This window comes from Amphibalanus amphitrite, unplaced genomic scaffold (assembly GCF_019059575.1).
Source record: "Amphibalanus amphitrite isolate SeventyFive unplaced genomic scaffold, NRLGWU_Aamphi_draft 001307F_arrow, whole genome shotgun sequence".
NCBI classification, from domain to species: domain Eukaryota; kingdom Metazoa; phylum Arthropoda; class Thecostraca; order Balanomorpha; family Balanidae; genus Amphibalanus; species Amphibalanus amphitrite.
The window spans coordinates 112,928-137,541 of NW_024882800.1; the positions used below are offsets into that span (position 1 = coordinate 112,928).

Here is a 24,614-nt window from a genome sequence, read left to right on the forward strand (position 1 = left end):
TGGGGGCCAATATGGCCCCCCCTGTGGTTTTTCCTGAATAGCAAGAAAACGGCGACGCGCAGCGCCACTAAATTTCCAGTACCTTCACGGAAATTGATTTGACACATTCACACAAAATTTCAAATCTTAGTTTACCTTAAGTCAGGAGTTATTAAGATCAAACTGAGGTCATGTTCGAGCAAAAATGAGCAAAAACAGTTAACAAGCAATTTCAAAGTTCTTTATGTGGTCGTGTAAAGAAAAGACGGTGCTACAAAACTGTTATCTCGAATTTTTCAAAATTTTGTGATTTTGACCTCCAAAATAAAAAATCACAACTTACAAAAAAAAAATCCCAAAGTATTTTTTCGAATTTCGAAAAAAACGGAATATATATGATAGTTCCTGCGCTCTTCTATCAACATACGAAAGTTCAACCTACCTCCCTTTTTGGCCAAGTTATAGGGACGACACTGTTCAAAATTGATGTCAAATTTTTGAACTCATTTTTTTTTAGCAATTCTAGACCACCTAGCGCAAAACAAAGACCACTATTAGACTCCCCGTGAGGAGCTGCATCGAATCGATATCTTTTTTATGCAAAAATATCCATTTTGAAATTTGATCTTGTTGTGGTATCGGCCGCCCGGGTTGACCTTGACCGCCCCTGACCCAGCGGGCCGGGCGGCGGGCGGCGCGAGCGGGCAGTGTGGAGCGAGACGAGCTCGAGTGCGGGTGCGGTGCGCGCCAATAAAGTACAGTGATTGTGAGACGCGTGTGTGACGGCCGAGGCGCGGAACAGAACATGGCGCGGTCGGTAGTGTTATCGCCGTTGTGATTCCGAGACGACCTGACCTTCCCATCGCTGTACCAGACCGCTCAGACCGCTCTACTCTGCCATGGGGGACCACGAGCAACTGGAGAGGCTGACGGCGCTGATGGTCCAACAGTCCGAGCAGGCCGCGCAGCGGGAGGAGCGCCTGGCTGCCATGCTGGAGCGGGCCCTCGCCAGCCAGACGCAGCCGCCGGCTGCGCGGAGCGCGGCGGCCGTCATCGAGGGTGGACAGCCCGCTACCATCGCCGCCGCGACCACCACCGCTCCGCTGGCGAAGCTCCCATCCGGCGCCATCACGGCGCCCCACCTGACCTCTTCCGCGTCTCTCAAGGAGTTCGGCGCCTGGCGCCAGAAGTTCGCCGACTTCCAGTTACTCACCCGCCTGGGCACGCTCTCCATCGACGAGCAGAAAGCGACGCTGACATCACTGCTCGACGACGAGTGGACGCGCACGCTTCGGTACAGCCTCCAGGTACCCCAGGACGCCAACTTGGAGACTGTCCTAGACATCATGGAGGCCCATCTGCGTGGACAGCGGAGCATCATCCTGGATCGTAGAGACTTCTACTCGCGGATTCAAGAGCCGGATGAAATGTTCGATGATTTCCTGTCGTCTATTAAAGAAATCGCCGCGTATTGTGATTTTTGCGATGTTTGCGTTGACGATCAGTATCGTGACAGAGTCGTGGTGGGTACACGCGACGAGGAAGCGCTGAAGCGTATGCTGCACGAGCCCAAGCTGACTTTGCAGAAGGCCATAGACATTTGCCGTGCTTGTGAATCGGCGAACACAAACAGCGCGGCGATACTCGGCGAGCCGGCCAGCGTGACACGTGTGTCGGCGTATCGTCGGTCTCAAGCCTCTCTCCGCTCGGACAGCTCGCGCCGGGGCGATCTCTGTCGGCGCTGCGGCCGGCCACGTCATGCCGATGGAGTACGCTGCCCCGCCACGGACGCATCGTGTCACACGTGTGGCGGCACCGGCCATTTCTCCGCGGCGTGCGCCACCCAGCCGGCTGACCGCGGGGCCCGTGGCGGCAGCGGCCGCGGCTGGCAGGGCGCCAGGTCACGTGACGGCGCGGCCGGTGACCAGCCGTCCGGCCGCGGCCGGCCAAGGTCACACCGCGGGCGGGACGCGGGCCCCGGTCCCGGCCTTGGCGCCGCGCCAGCGCACGTGAGCGCGGCCGGTGACCGTTCTGGAGTTCGACAGCTCATCGGAGACATCCACGTGGACCAGCTAGCTACGCGCCGGACGCCGCGGGTCGAACTGATGCTCACTCACCCGTCCGGCTCTGCCGCTGTTTCATGCGTGCCCGACACCGGCGCTGAGGCGACGGTAATGGGCGCTGAAATGGCCGCGTCACTCAGCATCCCGCTGCAGACGACACCCTCCTCGGGCTCTGCAGTCAAGTTTTCGTCTGCTGGAAACACGCCCCTGACCTGTATCGGCCAGTTTGGTGCCACGGTGACCCTGGGCGACAGCGAGATCTACACGACAGTCTACGTGCTGCAAGAGGTCACCGGTCTCCTGCTCGGCTGGTGTGACGCCGTGCGCCTGCGGATTCTGCCCGCTGACTTCCCGGCCCAAATACCTGCCGCCACCTGGCGTCGCCAGTCAGTGCCGGATCCAGCAAGGGCATCTCACGACAGTGGATCCCGTATCCGCTCACGATCGGCTAGCGCGCACGATCGGCAGCCCGTATCCAGCGGACCGCTGGCGACATCTATCGACACGCTGCAATCGCCACCTACCGGTTACCCGCTACCACGTACCGTGGGTGCCGGAGCGTCACGTGCCGCTGGAGCCGTGGCATGCCGGGCGGGTACGTTGAGCGATGACGGAGCATCTGCAGGCGGACTGGTGGACTCCGTGGGCGGCCGGGCGACTGCAGCGACAGATGCAGGAGCCGCAACACTCAGCGCAGCAGAGCCGGGGCCCAGTTTGGAGACGCAAGTTTCTCTGCCCGCGTGGGATCACGATTACGATCCATCAGATGACGTCATCCGGAGTCACGAAGCAGCCATAAGACGTCACTTCCGAGTGGTGTTCGACGGTAACGATGAGCTGCGCGAGATGACTGGCGGCCCCATGGTCATCGAGCTGACAGAGGACGCGGTCCCCACCGCTCTCACAGCCGCCAGAACTATCCCATACTGCTGGCGTGAGCAAATCAGGAGCCAACTGGACGAACTGGTGGCCAAGGGCATCGCAGCCCCGGTGGACTACCCTACAGAGTGGTGCCACCCCATGGTGCCCATTCCAAAACGCCAGGGAGGAGCCAGGCTGGTCGTGGACATGACCGCCATCAACAGATTCGTAAAGCGGCCCACCTATCCCGTCAGGCCGATTCACGACTCGGTGGCGTCCATCGACGGAGACACGCGATGGCTGACCACTCTGGATGCCGCCATGGGCTACTTTCAGGTCCCGATTGCCGAGGAGTCGCAAGATCTCACCTGCTTTATCACCCCGTGGGGCAGGATGAAGTTCCTGAGGGCCCCGATGGGCCTCGTATCCTCGGGCGACGAGTATAATCGGCGAGGTGACGCAGCACTCGGTGATATTCCGCGGACTCTGAAAATCGTGGATGACCTCCTTCTGCATGACGCCACGTATCGCGCCCATCTCGCCCATGTGATCGCCGTGCTTCAGCGCTGCCAGGAGACGGGCATCACGATCAACCCACGAAAATTCCAGTTCGCGCAGCCGTCACTGGACTACTGCGGCTATCGCATCTCTGGACAAGGCTACACTGTGGACAATCGCAAGCTGCAGGCGATCTCCGAGTTCCCACGGCCGGAGAATCTCACCGATCTCAGGTCCTTCCTGGGGCTCACCAATCAGCTGGCTGGATTCTCATCGGAGATCGCCAGTGCGGCTCAGCCCCTCCGTGACCTGCTGAAGCAGCGCACCGTCTGGAACTGGACCGTGCAGCACGAGGAGGCATTCAATGCCGTCAAAGGGGCGCTGGTGGCGCCACCTGTGCTCGCCTTTTTTGACCCACAGCTGCCTACGGTGCTGCGGACGGACTCGGCTCGCACCCGCGGCTTAGGCTTCGTTCTCCAGCAGCGCCACGGAGATGTGTGGAAGATGGTTCAATGTGGGTCTCGCTTCCTCACAGACACCGAGTCGCGTTACGCAGTGGTGGAGCTTGAGTGTCTGGCGTGCCTGTGGGCCCTTCGGAAATGTCACATATTTCTGGCAGGCCTTCCTCACTTCGACCTGGTCGTAGACCACCGCCCGCTCATCCCCATCTTGAATTCCAAACGCCTGTCAGAGATCGACAACCCTCGCCTCCAGCGGATGCGTGAGAAAATGTCTCTCTACAGCTTCACCGCCACCTGGCAGAAAGGAGCATCACACTGCATCCCGGACGCCCTGTCACGCGCACCTGTCTGTGATCCCGCTCCGGGAGACGAGGCCGCCGAGGTGACGGACGCGCTGCACGACGCCGTGGTCGCCGCCCTCACTGCGACCTCCGAGGACGGCATCTTGGTCGCCCCGCTGCAAGACCGGACTTTGGACTCAGTCCGGGCAGCGGCCGCCCGTGACCCGGAGTACCGCGAGCTCCGTGACGTCATCTTTACAGGATTTCCCGAGCACCGGCACGAACTGTCACCAGCGCTGCGGCCGTACTGGGGAGTCCGCTCCATGCTTGCAGTGGACGACGGCCTCATCGTCTACGGCGCGAGACTGGTAATCCCGTCCAGCCTGCGCCGTGACGTTCTCCACCGGCTCCATGATGCTCATCAAGGAATGGAGAAGACCAAACGCCGCGCGCGTCTCTCCGTCTACTGGCCGGGGATAGACAGAGATATCTGTAACACCGTCTCGGCATGCCAGAGCTGCCGACAACTCGCCGCCAGTCACCAGAACGAGCCGCTATGGCGAGATGAAGCCCGGCCGACCCGCGCGTTCGAGTCCGTGTCGGCAGACTACTTTCACGTTGCGGGCCGGACCTACCTCGTCTACGTCGACAGGCTGTCGGGGTGGCCGTACGTGACGGTCTGCCCTCGGACAGCTTCGGCTGATCACCTGGTGACACAGCTGAGACAGCTCTTCTCCCAGACTGGCGTGCCAGCTGTACTGCGAACGGACGGAGGTCCGCAGTTCGCCTCCTCGACGCTTCGCAGATTCTTGGATCGGTGGGGAGTGCTTCACGAGATGTCATCTCCTCATTACGCCCGATCCAACGGTCACGCCGAGGCCACCGTCAAAACCGTGAAGAAAATCGTCGTGGCTGCGTCGGCGAGCGGACGGCTGGATGACGACCTGCTCGATCGCGGCCTGCTAGAGCTGCGAAACACACCACGGGCAGACGGCAGGTCACCAGCTCAAATCCTGTTCGGCCACCCGCTGAGGTCCGGCGTGCCCACTCATCATCGGGCGTTCGCGCCCGAATGGCAGCGTGCCGCCGACGCGTGCGACGCCAGAGCCACCGCTCTTCGACATGACGTCCGGTGCTACCACGATGCTACCGCGCGCCCGCTCTCAGGGCTGCGCGTCGGCAGTCACGTGGACGTGCAGAATGCCGAGAGCGGTCGCTGGGACCGCACAGGCGTGATCGTCGGCGTGGGACATCGCCGAACATACCTGGTCAAGATGCCGAGCGGCCGCATATACTGGAGAAACAGACGGTTACTCCGACCGCACCGCCCCATGCTAGCCAGCAGCGCGGGGCCACCTACGGAGATCGACCCCAGTGGGGAGCAGAGTCCCCCGGCCGGGCGTATGGCGTTACCTCAGCCACATTCTCGTCTAGAGACACCGGAGCCCACGGCGGAGCCCCGTCGGAGCAGCCGTCAGCGTCGAGAGCCTCAGCGGCTGCTGGTCCGTTGGGATGCGCACACATATGACTGATGCTCCATACCTGTGTGTACGTATAGATGTTAACCTGGTCTGCTGTTAACGCGGTGAACTGTTTTGTTTGCTGGTGTGTTTGTTTTGCCCCTTTGTTTGCGTTTATTGGTCCGTCTGTCGTTTGTTGCTTTGTTTCGGGTTTATGTTGTTTGAAGACGTTCGCCCCTCGTCTCACCTCTTTATATCGTGGCGAACATCTTGAGGGGAGGTGTTGTGGTATCGGCCGCCCGGGTTGACCTTGACCGCCCCTGACCCAGCGGGCCGGGCGGCGGGCGGCGCGAGCGGGCAGTGTGGAGCGAGACGAGCTCGAGTGCGGGTGCGGTGCGCGCCAATAAAGTACAGTGATTGTGAGACGCGTGTGTGACGGCCGAGGCGCGGAACAGAACAGATCTTGACTCTTGTAGTGTTCTGTGCTAAGCGCTCGGCGTAGCAGCCGCGGCGTGGTGCGGCCCGCCAGACCGCACCCCGCGTGACCACGTTTGCGTGACGTCATCCGCCCTGAGGCGGTGCGCCCGGTCACCGGGCGCGGCCGGCTGCGCCCGGCCAGTGAGCTGTGGGCGTGCCTGAACGCCGGGCGTGTGAGGGCCTGAGAGTCTGAGACGAGCTGCAATACAAGTTCAGCAAACATTACAGATCTAATTTGGCCTAATTCAGGTCAACCCGCGACCTCTGAGGTCTGGTCAATTGACCCAAGGAACGGTTTCGGTTTTTGGTAAATAGCTTCGTTAAAATGGTTTCAGAGCCGCGATTTTCGCACCATCGCGCTCTCCATCTCCAGGCGCGTCGAATGGTATACTTGTTCTTGTTGCTCGAGTGAGGTCAATATAAGTAGTTGACCTCGGGTCAAGGTCAGGTCAGAGTCCTTCAGGTCACGAAGCTGGTCAGAAGGGGCATATATAATTCGATTCGGCAGGTCTTCCCGAGCTCATTGGCGACTTTTTCTACTTGCTAGCTCAATTTTATCGGGAGTTATTGGCGAAAAACTCATACGACCTTAGTGACGTCATAAATGGCATCACGCAAGGTAAACAATGCAAAATGGAAGCATCAGACCTTGCAAAGAGTGCATGAAATCACGATTCCGTGTCCTTGAGATAGTTGTAGATCTTTCCAGTGGCGCCAAAATAACAGTTCTCACCTATTTCTCCCATTGTCTTATAAAGGTGAGGTCACGTACAGACCTGACCTCAGGTGACCCTTAGGAAAGATCCGAGGTATACAACTCGTGACACCTCTCGAGCTAACTAGGTCCTGTAACTTTCATTTTCCCGTGAAAGCTTCTCTGTCACTAAGGGCGTTGCGAAGTTCATGGGTCAGTGACCTGACCTGACCTAATAAAATGCAGTTCGTGTCAAAAGATCCGGCCTGAATTAAAGCTCAGGTATCAATGTCATGTGTTAAGTTTCAGCACTCTTTCTCCGGCGTGTTCCGAGCAATTACGAAAAAAACCTTAGTGGAGGCACCTGCCCCGGGGGGGGGGGGGGGATGGGGCTAATTCCCAAGGTCATTTCAAGTCATAAAAGATCATCAGCTGTTTTTCGACAATAGCTTTTGATAGAGCGATGAAGCCACTTTATAGATGTGCTCACCTTTGAGTGCTCACTGTTGACTGTTCAGTTTTTTTTTTTAAATAAATTTAGTCCGAACTCCGAACCCTTTGATAGGAAGGATTCACAAGGACAGAGCCGGCGCTAACCGAAGCTTGTTGCAGTGACCCTGCCCTCTACCCTCCGATCGTGAAATTCCGGTTTTATGGCAGAAGTTAGAGTCCAAAGTTGAACGTGCGCAATATCCGCGCACGGCCGGTCCCCTCACTGACTTCGCCTGGCTACGGCCTACCACCAACCGCAACCATACCTGTCGGCAGGAGGCTCATTAATGTCAAGTGCCCGTCGCGCTTCGAACCCGGACTGTTATAACCGGGAACGCGTGCTCTCACCACGCGGAGTCCAACGCTCTACCAACTGAGCTACGGGACCGGCTAATTTACTTTACGGGACCGGGACCGGCTAATTATTAGCTTTACGATAAGGTGTGAGTCACACCTTATCGTAAAGCTACAGTCACACCGTGTGACTGTCATTGCAGCCTTTTCCTTCCTTATCGTAAAGCTACAGTCACACCGTGTGACTGTCATTGCAGCCTTTTCCTTTTCTCCATCCGTTCAGGTCATGATCTTAATCTCAGGTCAATATTTATCTTGACCTTTTTGTGAACAACATAATTACATCATGGAACATTGAAATATGGACAATGTTTGTATAATATTGCCGTAATAAATATTGCCCGTTAGTGGTAGAAGGTTTCTAGCGGCGTAAGCTGTAGCACGTCTTTTCTATAGCTCAGCTGATATTCGCGTACAACAACTGCACCAATTACATAATTCCAAAATTATTCACACCGTGTTTTTCGCGTAGCTCTACCAATATCCGGAAATATTGTAGAAGTGAGCATTCGCATACGTTTTCTACACCTCGGTCGTTTCAAAATTCACGCCAAGCCTCACATACATAGTTAGCTTGACTTCGGAAGAGAATTATTCCCTTCCCAACCGCAGTAGATATTTAATCACGACAGTTCGAGCCGGTCTCGGCCGCAGCCGGCGGCCTGACCGGCCGGGCCGTCGCCACCGCCGTACCACCGCGGTCACTGACCTTGAACTTGACCTTGCCGGCTGTGGAGCCGGTCTTTTTACCAGCGGCACTGCGGGCCGCCGCGAGAGAGACGTTATCTGTGGCTACAATCGCTCACTCCGTCAGCCGGGGAGGGTAGGAGGGGACTGGGGAGAGCGATCGGGAGGGGAGGGGAGGGATGGTGGGGAGAGGGAGAGGTGGCTGGCAGGAGGGCTTAGCCACGGGTAGAGAGGGAAGTGAGGGGTGGGGGAGGAGGGGAGGGCAGCTGATGGAAGGTGACAACGGGGAGGGCACCGCCAGGAAAGGTCACGAAGCGTACCCAATGCTGGAGCTCATTGGGGCTGGGGACGAATCTCAAAAGACAAAAGCTCTACTCGTGTAAAGGTTCTGTGACTTCTCGCATAAACAACCCAGCATTCCCGCACTGACACGTCCTTTGTTGCGAAGTATATTCCAGTTCCGACCAACAACACGCACCCTCGCCACATGTTTACCTGTGGATGGTATCTGATCTTTGGGCGGTTTATCCTTGCAACGCTATTAGCGAGCAGATCTGCACGGTCCTCAGCCGCGCGTTAGGGCCACTGCATTCTCAGCGTGTTGGTCGTCTGAGGACAGGTGCACCCGTCACCGGTGTGTGGTGCTGTCCTGCAGTTCGTGGATCACTTACCACACAGCCGGTGTCGGGAAAAACAGACGCTTCAGTGAGTTCGTGCATTTGGCAGCGAGAATAAATTAAAATGTTGATATTCCATTTGGAAAAGAAGTATTTCATTGTGTAACAGGGAAGGAAATAGAAATGGCAAGAACGGAGATGAGTGAGTGATTGAGAGGGAGAGAGAGAGAGAGAGAGAGAGAGAGAGAGAGAGAGAGAGAGAGAGGAGAGAGAGAGAAAGAGAGAGAAAGAGAGAGAGAGAGAGAGAGAGAGAGAAGGAGAGAGAGGACAGAGAGAAAGAGAGAGAAAGAGAGAGAGAGAGAGAGAGAGAGAGAGAGAGAGAGAGAGAGAGAGAGAGAGAGAGAGAGAGAGAGAGAGAGAGAGAGAGAGAGAGAGAGAGAGAGAGAGAGAGAGAGAGAGAGAACAATCAATAGTTTCGTAGTTTCGGTGAGCTTCACATTGGCAGATAAGCCAGGTGAGTGGCGATCACTGAAGCAGACACATTTTTCTGGGGCCAGCGCCAGCACTCCAATGTGTTTTCGCTCGCACGACACCGCTGCCCGCTCGTTTCAACCCTTTCACCATAGTTCCGTGCCCAGATCAGGCGTCGACCCACTTCCTACCTTTTAAAGTGTTTTTAAAATAACAGGTCACTTTCTCCTCCGCCGCCCCTCCCCGAGCACCCCTCTTCAAAACCTTCCCCTCCCTGCCAGTGGGTATTTTCACTGGTTTTGTCCCACGGTGTGGTGCCATTCACCAGCGCTAAAAATATCCTGACGCGTTCGAGCAAAATGCCATTCGCAAAGGAGGGGATGACCGTATAAGGCGATTTAAAACGCCGAGCCAGGACCGCATTTTTACGAGCCTCTCAATTTTCTCGACAATTTCTCAAACGCGACATCCAATAATGTTACTGATTGCGCCACACATCATAAATGACCACTCTGTATGCGTATATAATTAATCGGCATACGAGTGTTACACTGGTCTGCCGCCCAAGGTCGCTTTACATTTTTTAGGATCAGGTATAGCCATAAGGCATCAGCGTGGTCCTGCCCAAAATAATGAAAGCATTTGCCCCAAATATGCCTTAATAATATCCATGAAACATCAAAAACGTTAAATAGTTTACCAACAGATTACGCAGCCAACCGGGGACTAATCGACTGCATTGATTGCAAATGTCAAATGCCATGGAAGTAGTTACTTTAACCCAGCAGTTACTGGGGTATTTCGCCACCCACCGTTTGCTGGGGGGGGGGGGGGGGGCGTTAACCCGCGCCCCGCTGGGGGGCAGAATCTGCCCCCCTCCCGTTTTTCGCCAATAACTTCTAAACGCGTTACGCCAGCGACGTCAAACTTTCAGTACCTTATTAGACATCAATTTGACACGTTCCCTGAAAATTTGAGCGAAATCCGTCGGAAAATTTTTGAGAAAATGACGTTTTAGTGACGTCACGTTCGCCATTTTCGCCTAAAAAATCGTAAAATTTCAAACGCCGCCAACATCTTCATTTTTAAAGGAATCAAGACGTAACAAAAAAGGTTATACGTGATTCAACTTTGTCTATCAAATGGCTATCTCGGTTTTTTGAAAATTTTGGATTTTGGCCCAAATTTTTTCAAAAAACCGACTTTTTTGGGAAAATAATTATAAAATCCAAAATTTTGAACGTATCGAAAAAAACCGGAATATATGTCAGAGAAGTGGTCTATGTGCACCTACATACCAATTTTGAGAAGAATCGGTTCAAAAATGTGGGAGTAATTCAAAACTTTATGACGTCACGACACACAAAATTTTTGAAAACTGAATTTTTTGGAAGTTCTAGACCTCGTACGGAAACAAAAATAGCACCATTCGACTCGCCGTGAAAAACTGCATCAGATAGACACCTTTTTAGGCCTTAACAAACAACTTCAAAATTTGACCTCACTTGACCTGACCTTGACCTGACCTCGACCTGAAATTCATCCAGAGGTGGTCCATATCACTAATTGAGTGTGCCTATTGAATTCTATTAACAAAATAACCCATAAAACATGTGTCGCACTTGCCCTTTTCTATATTTTGTTTTTGGTGACCTGACCTGACCTGACTTGACCTTGAACTTGACCTTTGAATGATATTGTATGCAACGAATATTGTCTTGGTAGCCTAAGAACATGTTTTGGGCAATCAGTCTCAGTCCATTCTTCGGCAATTTACGGTGCAAGGCCGATACTGTAGAAACTTGCATTTTGTACTTTTGACCTGACCTTGACCTGACCTCTGACCTACTTAAGCAAAAAATTTGAGCTCTTTGGATTCGCCTCGTTGAGAGCTTTCGATTGCCGTTTTCCCCGTCTTTCTACGACCATCGGTTCGGAAGTTAGACAGGGGGGGGGGCAGAATCTGCCCCCCCCCCCCAGCAGGGCGCGTATGGCTGAATAGCCCAGCGGGGCGCGGGTTAAACGCCCCCAGCCGATAACTCGAGAACCAATAGGCGAAGCGAAACGCACGAGGCGGCAAACGAAAGAGCGCTACGAGACGCTTTAGATGAGTACTTTAATGTTGAATTTTGAGGTCACAGGTCGGGTCAAGGTCAGGTCAAACACCCAAAATCGGGCTTTCAGTGGCATGGACTTCAGGACTTCGCAATGGGCGCCTCTCGTCATAAACTCTGTCAAAACGGTGCACAATCCATTATATAAGGCCTACAAGAGTGTCAGCTCCATGTAGGGGTCAGTCAAGCATAGGTCAGGGTCAAGGTCAGGTCAACCGGGTAGGCACATATCCCCGAAAATCAAAACTGATATTCGCAGCCTGTGACACATGTTTTATGGGTAATTTAGGGCGTAGAACACGATGGTTACATTCATTTTATCATATGTGTACGTGTTTGGCTCAAAAAGTTCAATTTAAGAAATGCATGTATCATGGTCGTGAAGTAGCCAGGAGAAATTGCCCAGATTCAGTTCAAGATTTTGGAAAATGCGGAACGATAATCAATAATCGAAGATAACCATTTGATTGTTGATGTTATTGGCAGTCTAATGGCGTTTACGGCATGTCTGTATGTCTATTCTGTGAATTTATGATGTTTTGAACATATGCCGTTTATGGTCGAAAACTCAGAAATCATGACGTTACTAAAACCTCGATATCTCAAAAAAATTTCCGACCGATTTATGAAACTTTGTCACAATAAACTCCAACAATGCCCTACAGGTACATACCCAAAATTTGGCGTGCCTGCGGCACGCCGTTTTTATTCTATGGCCCGGTGAAAAAAGTGGGGGCGTTTAACGCCCCCCCCCCCCCCCAGCAACTCCCCTGCGGTGACAGCACCGGCCGCTGACCTAATCACGATGATCCAGCGGTCATCGGTTTGATAATGCAGAATGAGGAAATAATCCCGAGGCAGATGATCACATAACGGTCCGTGCGCTGACTTAGAGAGACAGGATCGTTGAATTATACCGCCCTCTGTCGCCGCAGCTACTGGGGCAATGTGGACTCGAAATCTCCGCTCTGACTTCATCAGTTAGCCGGAGCTTAGTGAGAGCCAGTTATTAGATAGAGCCGTAGCTAGAGCAGAGCCGTTCGCAATTCTGAGAAACGCCAAAAATGACGAAATCGGAACTAAAATATGCAACAATGCTACACACACAATCTAACCAATCCAAATTCACAATGAAATTTATCAGTATCTAATCCCTGACAAGTCTATCGATTTGTCATTTGCTTCATGGGCCGACGTGTTGGTGGTGCAACTTCTCGCCTATTTTGACTATGTGGAACGCTATAACGTTTTCCTTTAGAGCATCTTTTTAAATAAATCGCCGTTTACTACGTTCTTGATCCATTGTCCCGAGTTCCATCACCGGCACACGGCAAGGCTGTCGGAGGAGTTGACCGGGAGTGGCGTCCTCTATACGAAATGTCCGCCGTCCGGGGAAAGATCGCCTGCCGTTCTGGGGGCGCACCACTGCCGTTATAACGATGACTCCGAACGAAAACGGCCTGCAGCGCTGCTCGATGGATTATTGAAATTCATTGCAGATATTGAGTCACTGATGTGGGTATGCATTAACCCTATTAGTGGCAGGCTCCTGGCTACCCCTATTAGTGGCAGGGGGGGGGCTGTTTACGACCCCCCCCTTGATATCTCGAGATCTAACGGGCCGATTTTCAAAATTCAAACGGCATTCGATTTCGCTCAACGAGATCTACATTTCTAATAAAAAAAAATCAAAAAATGTCAATAGGGGGGTAGAGGGGGGTAAAAACGGGCAAATTGCAGATACATTTTAGACTGTTTATCACGGCCAGCCGCCAGGTTTCTGAACCAATCTTAACGCAACTTTTGCCGATCGATAGAGAATGAACCAGGAATTCACATGGATCCTAAAAATATGCATTTTCAAAAATCATAGGTGGATACAGATCATTGAGATTGGGGGTACACAAAAAGTATAGTAAATAAGGTTTTTGTTGGTACTGTTTCTAAAAAGGGTGGCAATGGTCTTGTTATGTTACAATTTTCTTATGAGAGAACGACTAAAATTGTATTGGTCATGCATAGGCGGTGTCAGGGCACCTATGTTGGGAAGTAAAAAATAACCCCCTTTTTTGGACGCCTGGATCCGCCTATTATAGCAAAAACGTGTGAAAAGAGGATGCACAATAACTTTGTATATGTTATCACATGGTGCCTTTCATTCACTGTTCGTAAAACTGGTGCAGCATCGTGATCTTCGCCCAAATGACTCGCTTCACGAATAGGACCCCCCCCCAATTCCCAGTGCTCTGGAGCCGCCCCTGGTAAAGTTATGAACTTGAAATTTTCAGGGAATGTGCCCAATTTAGTTTTAGGAAAAGTCAGAAAATTTCAGCATCATAGCTTCAGCGGTTTCGGAGATATTCCCGAAAAACCTGAGGGGTGGATAAAAACAACCCCCCCCCCCCCTGCCACTAATAGGGTTAAATATTGATAGCTAGTAAGGTCGCCACGCACACCCAGATAACATACGAACCACGTAATAATTGTAATAATTGTAGCCTATGTAATAATTGTTTTATGTTATGACTTCATCCGTCATTGGGTGTGTGCCTGTGGGTGATTGAATGAATAAACTAAACTAAACTTAACGAACAAACAAACGTTCACGAACTGTTCATGTACAAATATGCAAACAAAGAACCCTGCTTTTATTTGACAACAGGTTTCCCAGCAATAACCGAACATCCATTTTTCGTTTATAGGTACGCATGCGATCCGAGCCATGGGTAGCTCCACCCGAGCAGGAGGTTTGCGATGTTGAGGAAAAAGATCTGAAGCTCCTGAGACTGGAAAATGACATGGGATGGTGATTTGTAATAAACAATTATCCTTTCTGACCCTCCGAAGTGTTCTCTAACCGCTCCAAGGTAGCGTTTCAGTCAATTTCGCGTATAGGTACAGTCCACAGCAGAAGAAATGTGCGGTTTCAGTCATGAGTATGTTCTGCTTCTGAAGCTTAGGAACGATTAGCCAGACTACAATGAAACTTTGAATGCTGCTTACATGTATCGTCACCCTTGCAGCTGCAACTTTATCTATTGACGTCTTCTTTTCAATCACTCCGCATTAAAAAATCGCCAGTTAAAGCCATCCGTTCAGACTGGTAAAACCGCACATTACTTTAGCGGTGGACTGTACGTTTAGTGGATAACGTTCCAGCGGGAGTAATGGCCACACCCAAGCGCTGTTCGATCTTTATCATGTATGGCACCATACACTGCCGGCATTTCGGGCGCTTATTGACCCCTCGCTGGTGAAAACTACGTGGGTGGTGCTGCTCACCATCAAAGACCCAAAATCCCCAGCAACTTATTAACGTACATGACTGGCATGATAAACCGGCAGCATGCTAGTTACAAACGGCTAGGTGCCTTATCAATCATTCAGCAGCTAGCCTTAGAGAAAAACCATCCATGTATGTAACACTCCAACAGTCAGACTCTGCAGAAATATCTGAAGTTAAAAAACACGCAGCTTAATGGCGCCCTTCCTCCGCAAAATCACGCCATTACTCTTTTTACCCTCTTTCTCACGCGTAAAAGCCTATCCGTCAAACCCCAACTCATTACGGAGCGAGCGAAGCGAGCGTAGTCTTTCCTTAGGCTTAGATTAACGGAAATTTCTGAGTATGAGCGGCCGGCCGTGGTCACGCTTTTGCGAGGCTTATATCTCAGCAACCACTTGACCGATTTACACGCGGTAATTTTTGTAGGGTAGCTTCATTCCTTCTACCAAGTATTGGACTATTCCTGATGCATGTGGGTGACCCCTTATGCACGTGCCACGTGCAAACAGAAGAGGTGTCCGTTTTGCAATTGTTGCAATATCTCGGTAACTACTTGGCCGATTGCGCTGAAAGTTGGCATGTAGGTAGGCACCCACTAGGCAATACATATCCATGTGCCAGAGTTGGGGTGCTGCTGCACGTGCGCACGTGCAGGGGTCGATTCCAGATCTCGAGAACGGCTGGACCGATTGCGCTCAAATTTGGTACACGGTTACGGAGCAGTTAGTAGGGTGCCGTGCACAAGTCAGTTGGGACCCATTTTGCACGTGCGCACGTGCAGGGTGCCGCTTCCAGATCTCGAGAACGGCTGGGCCGATTGTGCTCAAATTTGGCATATCGCTAGAGACCGGTTAGTAGGGGGTACCCCCTCGCAATTTCGCACGTGCAAGGCCCACCCTCTCGCTCGCTCCGTTAATCGCCCCAAAAGGCGTTATACTGGTCTAAATATATCAGCGATCTGGGTCAGTTCGGCCCAATATGCCAGACAATAATGGCGCCGCGTCAGATGCGAGGGATGGTGTTTTCGAGTCCGACGGTACCTGGAGCGCACCTGGTTAGTGCCAAGCGATGGCGTATGGGAACACGGAAACGATGAAAGGAGAGGGGAAGAAAGAGGGGAGAAGCAGAACGGAGAGAAAGTGGCGGTGGACGCAGCGGCCGGCGCAGTGTACAGTCCGAGAGAGCTCTAATTCTTCCAGTGGGGCCTCCCAGTGTTTCATATTTCAATTGGTTCACTCTTTTTAAAACAGGGATGGACTTTCATCAATTCAGTCTCTGCTAGAAAAGTGAGTGATCTGGACTAACTGAAGAATAAGTTTGCAGATTCGGTCGCTTAGCGATGGAGTAAAATGACGCTCATATCAGCAGACAACAAAAAGATTTACCTCAACCATCGGCCTAGTATGGTTTCGGAGTTGTGGAAATGTTATTCCAGCTTCGACCTATACCACTTTGAATCTAGTTAAATCCGATTGTGACGAATCCGGCTGCGGATAAATTCACTGCCAAGGGCGCAATGCATAGGAGTGAGCAAAGCGCAGTTATAGGTATATCAGGGAGCGAAGCCGGAGGGAGCAGGAGGTAACCTGATCGACAAGCCTGGGCGCGGCCAAAAAGGACCAGTTGTCAATCGGGTTGTTGCCTTGTTGCATGGACAATAAACGTCACCGATCTAACTAGCTAAAAAACCAGCTAAACGACAGCTCAGGCATTCAGGGTTATCTGCAAAACATCAGACTACTTTGTACCAATCTTCTACAAAATTTTGGAATTTGGGGTCCCTCGCATGAAAAATATGCCCAAACTACCGGAAAAGCAGCGCAAATCGCTACAATTCAGCAAAAAACATAGCATATACAACACAAAAAAGTAAGTTGAAACACACTTTGTGGTATAGAGAAGGTATTTGGATCTTTGAATCGCTCGAAAAAAAGGCGGGTGTGGACCTCAGATGGTGACGTCACAACAGCAGAGACGGTAAGGCACCAGTCGAAAATCAAAGTGTGAGACATTTCGAGCCACGGTGCACTCATTCCGCTTCATGTGATGCCCCAAAGACGACCGTTAACACAGAGTACTACTGCGGTAATATTGTATCATTACGAAAACTGGATGCCGTGAACCAAATAGCCATGAACGGGTTTCTTTGAGAGCCAAATCTGTTAGGAGTCAAAGGTCGCTCCATGTTCAGGCATGGAACTTCACCGTATATGTCAAAACAGCGCAACAGTGGCGTAGCCAAGGGCGTAGCCAGAAATTTTTGTGTTAGGGAGAATACCTTACGGTCTGCGAACACTTTGATGTAAATTTAATATAAAATGATCGCATTATCCTTCGGCAAGAGGTCAAAGAAAACAGGCCTACAACCAGTTTCGGGAGACCCGCAACACAACTGAAACCAATATCGATTGCCATTTTACACCATTGTCGGCTAATCTTGTAACTAGCGTGTCCATTCCATTTGCCATTTCATAGGTACCCTATAAGTTGGCTATATCGGACGACAAAAAGAAAAAGCGCAATTATTTTTGTCTTATCTTATACGCGAATTAACAATGTTCGGGTAATTTTGGGACACCTTGTAACCAGCCTATTTTCAAAATTCAAACGGCATTCAACTCCACTCAACCTGGTCTACATTATAAAAGTAAAAAAGGACACAGGAGCAGGGCTGCGGAGTCGATGGATTTTAGGATGACTCCGACTCTGACTCCGTCTCCGCCTTCAAAAATCGACTCCGACTCCGACTCCAACTTCGACTCCGACTCCGGACGGTTCTATTAACCCGCACCCCGCCGGGAGGGGGGGGGGTCAGAAATAACGCGTTACGCCAGCGACGTCAAACTTTCAGTACCTTATCAAACATCAATTTAAGACGTTTCCTGAAAATTTGAGCGAAATCCGTTGGAAAATTGTTTGAGAAAATGACGTTTTATTGTCGTCATGTCCGCCATTTTCGCCTAAAAAACGGCAAAATTTCAAACGCCGCTAACATCTTCATTTGTAAAGGACTCAAGACGTAACAAAAAAGGTTATACGTGATTCTACTTTGTCTATCAAATGGATATCTCGTTTTTTTTTTTAATTTTGGCTCAATTTTCTGACTTTTTTTGGGAAAATAGTTCTAAAATCCAAAATTTTGAGTGTATCGAAAAAAACGGAATATGTGTCAGAGAAGTGATCTATGTGCACCTACATACCAATTTTTAGAAGAATCGGTTCAAAAATGTGGAAGTTATTCAAAATTTTATGACGTCACGACACACATTTTTTTAAAATGCTTTTTGGAAGTTCTAGACCTCGTACGGAAACAACAAAAGCATCATTCGATTCGCCGTGAAAAACTGCATCAGATAGACACATTTTTAGGCCTTAACAACCAACTTCAAAATTTGACCTCACTTACCTGACCTTGACCTGACCACAACCTGAAATACATCCAGATGTGGTCCATATCACTTATTGAGTGTGCCTATTGAATTCTATGAATAAAATGACCCATACAACATGTGTCGCACATGCCCTTTTCTATATTTCGTTTTGGTGACCTGACCTGACCTTGACCTTTGTATGATATTGTATGCAACGAATATTGTCTTGGTAGCCTAAAAACATGTTTTGGGCAATCAGTCTCAATCCATTCTTCGGCAACTACGGTGCAAGGCCGATGATGTAGAAACTTGCATTTTGTACCCTTGGCCTGACCTTGACCTGACCTCTGACCTACTTCAGCAAAAAATTGGGCTCTTAAGATCCGCCTTGTTGAGAGCTTTCGATTGCCGTTTTCCTCGTCTTTCTACGACCATCGGTTCGGAAGTTAGACTGGGGGGGGGGGGGCAGAATCTGCCCCCCCCCCCCGCAGGGCGCGTATGGCTGAATAGCCCAGGCAGTCGAAATAGGTCAAGCTAGTCGAAATAGGTCATGTCACATATCATTCGATTCGGCAGATCTTCCTGAGCCTGGTGGCTTTCCCGACTCGCTAGCTCAATTGGATCGGGAGTTATTGGCGAAAAGCTAATATGATCATCACGCAAGGTCAACATTGCAAAAGTGACGCATCTAACCTTGCAAGGAGCGCATCAAATCACGATTCTGTGTGCTTGAGATAGTTAGAGATCGTTCCCGGCGCCAGAATAGCAGTTTTCATTTTTCCCCATTGACTTATAATGATGAGGTCACGAAAATGACCTGACCTCATATGACCTTTAAGAAAAATCCGAGATATACAAGTTGTGAGACTCGTAATGGATACTAGATCCTGCAAGTTTCATTTCCCTGTAAAAGCTCCTCTGACAGTGAGGGCGTTGCGAAGTTGCGACATCTGAAGACCGTGCAGAGGTTCACTTATGACGTCATAGGTCAGTGACCTGACCTGACCCGAAAATGCGATTGTTGTCAAAAGATCCGGCTTGAATCAAAGGTCAGGTATGCCAAGTTTCAGCTCTCTATCGCCAGCGTGTTCGGAGCTATCGCGACAAAAACCTATAGGGGGGGGGGGGGGGGGCGAGGGCGGCACCCGCCGGTCTATCATACAAGCCAGCTTCTCATCTTATCACGCTTATATCAAATCGCCTATTACATCGCATATGATTTATCACTCAATCGAACTAAAACAGAAATAGCGAAGGAGTCGCCTCGAATACGATCTGTTATCGCGTCGACCAATAGGTCGACGTCAGAGTAACCTTGTCCGAAAGAAGTTGGGTTCGATTCTGTGATGCAACTAATTTGTGTGGGCTTTTACGGGTCTGCGCCAACTTACAACCGACGGGGGGATGACCGCCCCCCCCCCCCCCCTGAGATCTTGAGAACGAAGCAGGATAGTGACAAGTGGTAAACGGCATGGGGTACGCACGGACAAGGTCTACAATTTTTTACAAGGGTTATTTTCAGGTCAGGTCAAAGATGACGTCACAGGGGTCAAAAAAGTCAAAATGGTGGCGCTAGATATGGATAGTTTTCTAAAATAACGTTCGAATTAGTCAAGCTAGGAGCAAACTAGGGGCATCATCGTGATCCTCTCGTCAATCCGCATCGAATCATATATATGTTGACCTCGGAAGGTCAAGGTCAAAGGTTGACCTCAGGTCACGTGACCTCGAGGTCATCATGTATATCAATCGATGCGCCTTGATGAGCTGAACACAATGAGACCATCCGCGCGGCTGTATCTCGTTCATGTAAGGAGTTATTGGCAAAAACCGTTGGTGATCTTCGATGACGTCACATGACCTTACAGCTGGCCAACAGCAAAACAGGCCTCAAGGTAGTGAAGGTTGATCGTATAAGAAGTCATGTATGGTATATGAGGCCATTTTGACTCGTTTTAGTGGAAAACAGGGAGTTGATTTTTCCCCCATTGACTTAACCCGCGCGGGGCTGGGGGGTAAATTTTACCCCCCCTCGCGAATTTTTGCGATATCTCAAAAACGGCGGCGCGCAGCGACGCCAAACTTTCAGTACCTTTTCTTAAATCAATTTGACACGTTTCCTGAAAATTTGAGCGAAATCCGTCGGAAATTTTTTGAGAAATTGACGTTTTAGTGACGTCATGTTCGCCATTTTCGCCTCAAAAACGGCAAAAGTTCAAACGCCGCTAACATCTTCATTTTTAAAGGAATCAAGACGTAACAAAAAAGGTTATGCGTAATTTTACTTTGTCTGTCAAATGGCTATCTCGGTTTTTTGAAAATTTTGGATTTTGGCCTAACTTTTTTCAAAAAACTGACTTTTTTGGGAAAATCATTATAAAATCCAAAATTTTGAGTCTATCGAAAAAATCGGAATATATGTCAGAGAAGTGGTCTATGTGCACCTACATACCAAATTTTAGAAGAATCCGTTCAAAAATGTGGGAGTTAGTAAAAATTTTATGACGTCACGACACACAAATTTTTTGAAAAATGACTTTTTTGGAAGTTCTAGACCTCGTACGGAAACAAAAATAGCACCATTCGATTCGCCGTGAAAAACTGCATCAGATAGACACCTTTTTAGGCCTTAACAACCAACTTCAAAATTTGACCTCACTTGACCTGACCTTGACCTGACCTCGACCTGAAATTCATCCAAAGGTGGTCCATATCACTTATTGAGTGTGCCTATTGAATTCTATGAGTAAAATGACCCATAAAACATGTGTCGCACATGCCCTTTTCTATATTTTGTTTTTTGGTGACCTGACCTGACCTGACCTGACCTTGACCTTGACCTCTGAATGATATTGTATGCAACGAATTTTGTCTTGGTAGCCTAAGAACACGTTTTGGGCGATCAGTCTCAGTCCATGACTCCATTCTTCGGCAACTACGGTGCAAGGCCGATACTGTAGGAACTTGCTATTTGTACCCTTGACCTGACCTTGACCTTGACCTCAAACTTAAAATTAAATACATGTTTTTAGTAGTTCGTGATGAGAGCTTTCGATTGGCGTTTGAATTTTCCAAATCGGACCATTAGTTCGGGAGATAACAGGGGGGGGTAAAATTTACCCCCCCCCCCAGCCCCGCGCGTTCGGCTAGAGACCCCAGCCCCGCGCGGGTTAAAATGGGGAGGTCGAGAAATTGACCTGATCTTAGGTCATCGATATCGAAATTCCGAGATACAAAAATTGTAGCTACCACTGACCTTATAACATCCTGCGACTTTCAAAGGTCTCCGTCATCTAATGTAGCTCTGACACTGGCAAAGTTGCAAAAAATTGACTTGAGGTTGGGTCATTCAAAGTGAGCTGGTGACCTGACCTTAACAGTTAGGAAGTTTAAACTTGCACGCCATGTGTAAAATTGATAGAAAAATAGTCATGCCCAATTTGACGGCGCTACGCGTCGCGGTTTTCCCGCTATTCACGAAAAACCTCAAGGGGAGGCGGATAACCGCCCCCCGTCGGTGCGCGGGTTAAAGTCTAGTGATATCACTTGCGCATAATCCACCACTGGCCTTACGGCTTCTCCAATGAGCGTCCGTTTTTTTTTTTTTTGCAGAACCCACCCGATGCCAACCAATCACAGACGTTTGCGACCATCCGCCAGCCAATGGCCGGCACCGATTACCGGCTACCGACCAATCGGACGGACACTACCTAAATTGGACCTTTCCTGGGGTGCTCCATCAAAGCGATCCTCTAATTTCGTCCCCCATTTAAATAGAGCTCTGTATCGTCAGTCATCACTCGGGTTTGCCTGGCCCGAAACTGGTTGCTCTCGGCCATGACCCGCCCCGCGTGCCTGTTGACGCTGCTGCTGCCAGCGCTGTGCGCCCTGACCAGCGCGCAGATGGACAACCGACAACGGCAAGAGATGCTGGCGAGGGGTAGGATGCAGCAGCAGCTGCACCGCGTGCTGCCTGACCACCAACAGCCGAAGTTTGACTCTGACGACGGGGGCGACCACTATCCGGCCCGCACCAGCGACCACTACTGCAAGCTGTTCGGAGGGCATTCGCTGTGTCGGGTGCCGCACACCCGACAGAGCTGTGGCTTCGTGCGCCGCCGCCGGCTCTCTGTGGATGAGAGCGCCGCCATGTTACACAGGCACAACATGGAGCGCATGCTGGTGGCCCAGGGCCGGCGGCGCGGTCGGAATGGACAGACCCTGCCCAAGGCCGCCAACATGATGCAAATGGTAAGTAAATATTGCCTGCTTCCGTGGGACGGAGACGGACTGGTTGTGGCATTACCTTAGTTGATGTTTGATATACTTTTTCCTGCTTCTGATCGTTATCTTGTAGTTACTCGGTATATTTAATGTTCGGTTAAGTTTCTAACGGTCTTTGCTAGTAGCTATTGCAAATTCACTAATCAAAATCGTAGTATTACGCTAGGTTTGTTTCATTCTTCAGGGTCGTTCTCTAGGTATTGCTCGTTCAAGCCCATGTCTTTTGTGCGTGGACACCGGCAAAGGCCACCACGAAAATATGTATTGAACCTGCGACCGCCTGAGCTTTCCGCGGTCCACTGCTCACACTTTTCCTCCTTGTTCCGACAGAGCTACGACCTGGAGCTTCATGACATCGCCCAGGGCGCTGCCGACCGATGTTTGGGAGGTCACGACTGCTTCCCATGCCGCCGAGCCGGTACGTATATCCAGCGAAAAGCCTCTGCCCAGGACTGTTTAGTGCTACGCTCTCTGGTTTTGAAGCAAGGATGTTTTATTGGCACACTAGCATTTGATGGGATTATACATATATTGCGTAACGTTGATGGCGCGATTCGACGGAAAACTGTTTGCTTCCTTACGTATTTGTATAGGTGCTCACAAAATACATACAGATCATTACTTTAGCAAACATTCATTTTATTTGAGCACCGTATCAAGTTAGGCATAACCCAATTGTTTTGAGGAATGTTATGAAACTTTTTTTGGTAGTTGAGGATCATATCTGTTCTGGAAGTCGTCCAAACTCTTGCTTCTTCTCATACCCATGTCATATTACAGCATCAGGAATATATCCTGGGCAAAACTTCGCCGGGTCTACGAGGCCTGTTTCCCCACGAGAAGGCCTGCTCGATATCAATCTGCCCCCAATGGACCAGGCAGGCGGCTGGTTTGAGGAAGTCCATCTTCTCAGCCCTTCAGAGGTCCACAGGTCAGTGCGACTAAACGGCCCAGGCGGTCCTGAGCGGCGGTATAATTGCTTAGTCTCGTTGAATCAATATAGAATAATCATTCGTTGGCTATGATTCAGAATGTTCTGTTGATAATTGTGGATGATTCTTTCTTACCTGATGGTAGCGTAGTCGGAATGTATGCAGGTCCGGCAATACCACTATCAATGGTCAGGAGTTTCTTTGTATTTCCAACCAGGTCGGGGGTCTCTTCAGATTGACCATATGTCCTCTAGCCTGCAACCTCTCCCTGCCTCACACCAATAAATCTATCAGTGTTGCGTTAAGAAGCCTCTCAGTCTGATCTTATCCTCCGATCTGCAACAGTTTCCAAGGAGGTCATGGCGCTGGTCACTACACCCAAGTGATCTGGGCAGTAGCGGATCAGCTTGGATGTGGCTGGATAGAGCACAAGGACGGAGGAGCTCTCTCGGTGAGTGATGAATAATTATATGTAGCATCCAGGAGAGCATCCTAGATTCGTAAACCTCAATCGTCCTTGCTGAAGTCCTGTGAAATTAGGAATATAATTTGCCATCCAAATGTATTTCGCAAAGTCAGTGCTTCTGATAGAATAACGAGTTTAAGCTTAATACTTGTACGCCATAATTATCACCTCAATGTATTCTAATTCTACGTTTGTCTTGTTCCAGGTCAAACTGTTTTGCAACTACGGACCCACGGGTAATGGTCTCGACCGACCCGTGTATCAAGCCGGTGAGCCGTGCTCGGCCTGCCCGCGTGGAACCACGTGCTCCACGGAATACCCGGGCCTCTGCAAGCGGCTGTGAGCCGCCGAGCACGGCTCGCCAGTCGCCGTCCCCTATCTTTCCTGGTTCTTTGTTTTGTTGTGGTTCTCGTACTGCTTTTAATTGTCTTGAAAATTGTTTCCTGTAAAATAAAATGACGTATGTATTGCGATGTTTCTCATGGCTGTTGAGTGTTGAGGCACTAGCGTCGATCCAGAGGGTGACGGTGACTATGGTAACTCGCCAGCACCAGCGAATAAAGGGGATTATATTAGAGTGTACATACCTACTGTTGTATGGAAGCTACGTCTGAAACTAAACAAATATCGCATCACATATTTTTTCTTGCATCTTATGTTCGTGCTGCACCGAGGGTGAAAAGCAAAAACGATTCACGATTCGAAAAACTCAGACTGCACAGAACTTAAGGCGTTAATTTTTGGTCACATGTTTTTACCTTTACGG

General features: G+C 50.2%; 1 protein-coding gene across 1 annotated transcript; it reads left to right on the top strand.

Annotated features, from left to right (window-relative positions):
- The first annotated feature begins 21,942 nt into the window (after positions 1 to 21,942).
- On the top strand, positions 21,943 to 24,315 carry LOC122372029 (scoloptoxin SSD976-like). The gene is made up of 5 exons (XM_043348866.1): positions 21,943 to 22,417; positions 22,781 to 22,868; positions 23,231 to 23,381; positions 23,728 to 23,833; positions 24,054 to 24,315. The coding sequence occupies exons 1-5, from the start codon at positions 22,004 to 22,006 to the stop codon at positions 24,189 to 24,191; spliced, it is 897 nt and encodes a 298-aa protein (XP_043204801.1). The 5' UTR covers positions 21,943 to 22,003; the 3' UTR covers positions 24,192 to 24,315.
- Positions 24,316 to 24,614: the final 299 nt, after the last annotated feature.